The sequence below is a fragment of the Teleopsis dalmanni genome, chromosome 1 (assembly GCF_002237135.1).
Source record: "Teleopsis dalmanni isolate 2A chromosome 1, ASM223713v2, whole genome shotgun sequence".
Lineage (NCBI taxonomy): Eukaryota > Metazoa > Arthropoda > Insecta > Diptera > Diopsidae > Teleopsis > Teleopsis dalmanni.
Genome location: NC_051846.1, coordinates 233,114,154 through 233,120,675, shown reverse-complemented (window position 1 = coordinate 233,120,675; position 6,522 = coordinate 233,114,154). Strand labels below are relative to the sequence as shown.

The following is a 6,522-nucleotide window of genomic DNA, read 5'->3' as shown; positions in this document are numbered from 1 at the left end:
CTGTGGGATCTACTGGAGCTGCCGCATCATCTGATGTTGTCGAATCAACTGGAGCGAGTGCAGGGTCAACTGGACCAGTTACAGGATCAACAGGAGCAGCTGCAGGGTCAGTAGCGGCGGGAGCATCTACTGGAGCTCCTGCTGGGGCTGCTGCTGGATCAGCTGGAGCAGCTACTGGGTCAACCGGTGCAACTGAAGGATCAACAGCGGCTGTGGGATCTACTGGAGCTGCAGCATCGTCTGATGTTGTTGTGTCAACTGGAGCTGAGGAGCTTGGAGAAGCAGCTGTTGAATCAACTGGAGCGAGTGCAGGGTCAACTGGACCTGAAATAGGATCAACAGGAGCAGCTGCAGGGTCAGTAGCGGCGGGAGCATCTACTGGAGCTCCTGCTGGGGCTGCTGCTGGATCAGCTGGGGCAGCTACTGGGTCAAACCGGTGTAACTGCAGGATCAACCGCGGCTGTAGGATCTACTGGAGCTGCAGCATCGCCTGATGTTGTTGTGTCAACTGGAGCTGAGGAGGTTGGAGAAGCAGCTGTCGAATCAACTGGAGCTAGCGCAGGGTCAACTGGACCAGTTACAGATCAACAGGAGCAGCTGCAGGATCAGTAGCGGCGGGAGCATCTACTGGAGCTCCTGCTGGGGCTGCTGCTGGATCAGCTGGAGCAGCTGCTGGGTCAACCGGTGTAACTGCAGGATCAACCGCGGCTGTAGGATCTACTGGAGCTGCAGCATCGCCTGATGTTGTTGTGTCAACTGGAGCTGAGGAGGTTGGAGAAGCAGCTGTCGAATCAACTGGAGCGAGTGCAGGGTCAACTGGACCAGTTACAGGATCAACAGGAGCAGCTGCAGGATCAGTAGCGGCGGGAGCATCTACTGGAGCTCCTGCTGGGGCTGCTGCTGGATCAGCTGGAGCAGCTGCTGGGTCAACCGGTGTAACTGCAGGATCAACCGCGGCTGTAGGATCTACTGGAGCTGCAGCATCGCCTGATGTTGTTGTGTCAACTGGAGCTGAGGAGGTTGGAGAAGCAGCTGTCGAATCAACTGGAGCTAGCGCAGGGTCAACTGGACCAGTTACAGGATCAACAGGAGCAGCTGCAGGATCAGTAGCGGCGGGAGCATCTACTGGAGCTCCTGCTGGGGCTGCTGCTGGATCAGCTGGAGCAGCTAGTGGGTCAACCGGTGCAACTGAAGGATCAACAGCGGCTGTGGGATCTACTGGAGCTGCCGCATCGTCTGATGTTGTTGTGTCAACTGGAGCTGAGGAGCTTGGAGAAGCAGCTGTCGAATCAACTGGGGCGAGTGCAGGATCAACTGGAGCGAGTGCAGGATCAATAGGAGCAGCTGCGGGATCAGTAGCGGCGGGAGCATCTACTGGAGCTCCTGCTGGGGCTGCTGCTGGATCAGCTGAAGCAGCTAGTGGGTCAACCGGTGCAACTGAAGGATCAACAGCTGCTGTAGGATCTACTGGAGCTGCAGCATCGTCTGATGTTGTTGCGTCAACTGGAGCTGAGGAGCTTGGAGAAGCAGCTGTTGAATCAACTGGAGCGAGTGCAGGGTCAACTGGACCTGAAATAGGATCAACAGGAGCAGCTGTAGGGTCAGTAGCGGCGGGAACATCTACTGGAGCTCCTGCTGGGGCTGCTGCTGGATCAGCTGGAGCAGCTAGTGGGTCAACCGGTGCAACTGAAGGATCAACCGCGGCTGTAGGATCTACTGGAGCTGCAGCATCGTCTGATGTTGTTGTGTCAACTGGAGCTGAGGAGGTTGGAGAAGCAACTGTTGAATCAACTGGAGCTAGCGCAGGGTCAACTGGACCAGTTACAGGATCAACAGGAGCAGCTGCAGGATCAGTAGCGGCGGGAGCATCTACTGGAGCTGCTGCTGGATCAGCTGGAGCAGCTAGTGGGTCAACCGGTGCAACTGAAGGATCAACAGCGGCTGTAGGATCCACTGGAGCTGAAGCATCGTCTGATGTTGTTGTGTCAACTAGAGCTGAGGAGCTTGGAGAAGCAGCTGTTGAATCAACTGGAGCGAGTGCAGGGTCAACTGGACCTGAAATAGGATCAACAGGAGCAGCTGCAGGATCAGTAGCGGCGGGAGCATCTACTGGAGTTCCTGCCGGGGCTGCTGCTGGATCAGCTGGAGCAGCTACTGGGTCAACCGGTGCAACTGAAGGATCAACAGCGGCTGTAGGATCTACTGGAGCTGCAGCATCGTCTGATGTTGTTGTGTCAACTGGAGCTGAGGAGCTTGGAGATGCAGATGTTGAATCAACTGGAGCGAGTGCAGGATCAACAGGAGCGAGTGCAGGATCAACTGGAGCAAGTGGAGGATCAACTGGACCAGTTACAGGGTCAGCAGGAGCAGCTGCAGGATCAGCAGAGGCGGTAGCATCTACTGGAGCTCCTGCTGGTACCGGTGCTGGATCAGCTGGAGCAGGTATTTGGTCAACCGGTGCAATTGAAGGATCAACAGCGGCTGTCGGATCTACTGGAGCTGCCGTATCGTCTGATGTTGTTGTGTCAACTGGAGCTGAGGAGGTTGGAGAAGCAGCTGTTAAATCAACTGGAGCTGCAGCTGGATCAGCTGGAGCAGCTACTGGGTCAATCGGTGCAACTGAAGGATCAACAGCGGCTGTGTCAACTGGAGCTGAGGAGCTTGGAGAAGCAGCTGTCGAATCAACTGGAGCGAGTGCAGGATCAACTGGAGCGAGTGCAGGATCAATTGGAGCGAGTGGAGGATCAACTGGACCAGTTACAGGATCAACAGGAGCAGCTGCAGGATCAGTAGCGGCGGGAGCATCTACTGGAGCTGCTGCTGGATCAGCTGAAGCAGCTAGTGGGTCACCTGGAGCAACTGAAGGATCAACAGCGACTGTAGAATCTACTAGAGCTGTACCATCGTCTGATGTTGTTATGTTAACTGAAGCTGAGGAGCTTGTAGAAGCAGCTGTCGAATCAACTGAGGCGAGCGCAGGGTCAACTGAGGAGACTACGGCATCCACAGAGGCAGTAGGATCTATTGGAGTAGCTGCTGGATCTGCAGGAGCGGCAGCTGGTTCAACGGCAGCAAGTGTAGGATCTCCTGAAGCAGATGCAGGATCAGCTGTTGCTGAGGTATCTGCAGAAAGTATAACATCAACTGGAATTACAATGTCATCTTGGGCTACCGCGTCAGTCGGGGACGCTATTTCTGTAGGAATGGTTGATTCGGCAGTAGCTGCTACATCCACTGAAATTGCAATATTATCTTGTACCGTTGTGTCTACTGGGACACCAGCATCAACTTGAGGTACTGGATCTACAAGTACTATGTCATCTGCTGGAACCAATGCTTCTACTGCAATTGCAGTATCAGTATTTGATTGAATGGCAGGATCTACTGATACGGCAGGATCTGCTGACACTGCAGGATCTACTGATACTGCAGGATCAACTGCCACTGCAGGATCTACTGATACTGCAGGATCAACTGCCACTGCAGGATCTGCTGAGGCGGCTACATCTGTTGGAACGACTGCGGTATCTGCTGCTGCGATATCAACTTGAAGTGTTATGTCACTGGGCGCAGCAACGTCTACTGGAACTGCTGGTTTTGTTGGAACTGCTACATCCACTAATGGAACTGGATCTATTAAAGTTGCTACATCATCTATTGCAGATAATGCGAAATCTAGTGGAGCGGCAGCAACTGCAGGCCCCTCTGTTATGGGATCAGATTTTATTATGAATTCTGGTTCCGGTACTGATAGAACTGGTTCAACTGATATTGATACCGATTTTGGTTCTGTTGGTGGTATAGAGGAATCAGAAACTGCAATGCTGACTGGGCTTATGGGTGATCCTGTTGCTAATGCGCCAAACTGTAAGTACAGAATATTCACATAATGATTTCATCAAATATCAAGCAAACACAGTGCTTGGAAAGTGTCATTTAAATCTAAGGTTAAACTGAAGTTAATATTTTATTACACAATATTATTTTCCTGTACATTATTATTGTATCCACAAGATATCAAAAAACAAAAATGATTTTATAATACAATTTTTTTATTTAAATTTTTTTGTTAAAACTTGCATAGTTTGCCGATGATGTGCTGTTTTCGTACGTTTCAATTTGAATCCACGAAAGTATCACAAGTAAAAGCTTGTTAGTTTTGTTAGGTTAAGTGCAGTATTTTGTTATAGTTATTATGTTAGGTACAAGATGTTTTGTTTGTTTAACACACACACACACAAATAGAAAAGAGAGCACTGATTAAAATGGCGTTTCCATGTTATTGCAAATAAAAAATTACCACTAGCAGGATAAAGAATCCGATTAATTTAGAAGTTGCCATCGTTTTCGTTCGAATGTAACTTTGTTACTGATTTCTATCTGATAATGCAAGGATGCTTTTAAAGCAAAAATTTATATTTTTCATTAAATATCTTATCTTTTGCAAGTTTGTTTTTTGATGTTGCAGTATCAATAGCTGTATTTCATGAGAGATTTTATATCTTATGCGGTATATAAGATAAACAAGATAAAATAATTATGTTCAATTTTCTTTTTTTGTGTTTGGATTAAGTCTCAGTTAAATATAATCGTGCGTGGAATATGATTCATTCATTCATAATTGTTTTTATTGCATTTTCTTACTTATAAGAATTCAATAGAACGAAGTATGTTGTTCTTTAGATATTTCTTTTTTTACGTCATTAACTTTGATTAACATCATTATTATGTTTGTCTTAGAGTTTTATGAATGAAATCGTTACGCTTTGATGTGTTAAAAAAAAAAATTGTAGTGAAGCTTTTTATTCACACAATTTAATATTAAACATATTATTTAGCTAATTTCTACAGAATTTTTTTTTTACTTATATTGTGTGCTTTAAGTGCAGTGAGGGTACACTTTTGTCTTTTAATTTTTGATTTATTTCATATTTTTAGCACAGTTAGCCATCACTTTATTTATAAACTATACATATATAAAACATAAAAATATATGGGACTTAACTTAATTATAAATTAAGATATTTTCGATTTTTAATTTAATAACTTTAGCAAATACTATTGTAGACACAATAGTGATATGTGAAAAATAGTGATTTTGTAAAGAAAATTTCAGTAAATAATAAGTCTTAAGATAAATACTTCCTTTCAAGGAAAACTAATACAATTAAGTTGGAGATTTAAAGTCAAATATACTTGGTTCTTTATTCCAAAAAGGTCTTGCCCACGGATAAACGCCCGCTAATGTATCAGGAAATAGATAAACAGACAAATAGAGCTCCAATCAACATAAGTTCTAACAGATCGTACTAATCTTCAAGACTGTCAAAATTTGTTCTGGAATATATTTTGCTTCTGTCACTTTCCAATAATCTGTGGAATATTCTTATAGAATATTCGAACATTACCTTGTATGCAAGTTTTTGTTGTTATATGTAATTATTTTATATAAAACAAAACAAAAATATAATAATACATTCAGCACAAAGTTGTCGGATTTTTAATAATATTTTTGATATAATAGTGTCGTTTGAGATTAATTTAAAATCTAACAAACAATGAATTATTTCAACTATATATCATCTATATTTCAATATATAAATTTAATTTGATAAAAGTATGCTCTCAAAATTAAAGATTTAGAAACAATATAAGAAATTAGTAATGTACGTTTTTTAGTATTTTAATTTTAAAACTGATTCACTACTTAAATTGCAGAAAGTCAATGACTCTGTCTTTAAGTATGTCTGACATGAGCAAATATAAAAAGATTATATTCTTTACTGCTCACGTGGGTAAATAATAAGTCACTTGATAAGTCCGTAGCACAATCAATAAAACAACAACTTTTTGGCAAAATTCAAATTTATTCACCAAGGTAGTTTCCTTCAAAAGTAATACAATCCTTTTAGGACTTCTCTAAGTTTTTCTCTATTGTAGAATAGTTATTGTAGAATAGCAATTATAGAATAATCTTTGGCCTTAAAATTTGACTGCTAATATATCATCCTTCGGATTTATTAGCCGATGTGTTAGTAAAATATTTGATCACGATTGTGTAAGACAAGAGAAGAACTGACTAAGTGATAGTCACTAACCTATCTAACCTAACCTGATCTATACTACAATTTAGAAGTTTTTTAGAAGTCACCAACCAATCTAACCTAACCTGACCTATACAATTTAGAAGTTTTTTATTTTTTAATTTGAATGTCGGTGTTACCAAATAAATATATGTATATAACAGAATATTTTATACATATATGTGCATTTAAATTAAATATAATATAATAACTCCTAATATTTCTGTTTTTATATTTTCACGTTTTTTTTACTTATTTACTTATTTTTTTTTTATTTTATATTTTTTATATTTAATTTTTAAAATTGTTTGGATATCATAATGAGTTCGCATTTCCTTTCGCACTATCAGAATTCATTTATAATATAAACAACGGCATTTGAGTTTACTACCGGAAATACTTTCTCCAAAACTAAATTAAAATAAATGCTAAAATATTT

At 42.2% G+C, this 6,522-nt stretch overlaps 1 protein-coding gene across 9 annotated transcripts in view; it reads right to left on the bottom strand.

The window, feature by feature from the left end:
- LOC119672669 (nascent polypeptide-associated complex subunit alpha, muscle-specific form-like) overlaps positions 1-4,408 on the bottom strand; it is a 7,017-nt gene extending 2,609 nt beyond the window's left edge. For 2 of the 9 annotated variants that reach the window (XM_038083778.1, XM_038083779.1), the window contains exons 1-3: positions 4,301-4,408; positions 625-3,865; positions 10-375 (exon numbers count right to left, since the gene is read on the bottom strand). In XM_038083778.1, the coding sequence (XP_037939706.1) occupies positions 10-375; positions 625-3,865; positions 4,301-4,342 (3,649 nt within the window). In that variant the 5' untranslated portion in view covers positions 4,343-4,408. The remainder of the gene's footprint in view (positions 1-9; positions 376-624; positions 3,866-4,300) is intronic. The other 7 variants (XM_038083781.1, XM_038083785.1, XM_038083780.1 and 4 more) reach the window with 7 other exon arrangements.
- Between the last annotated feature and the right edge of the window lie 2,114 nt (positions 4,409-6,522).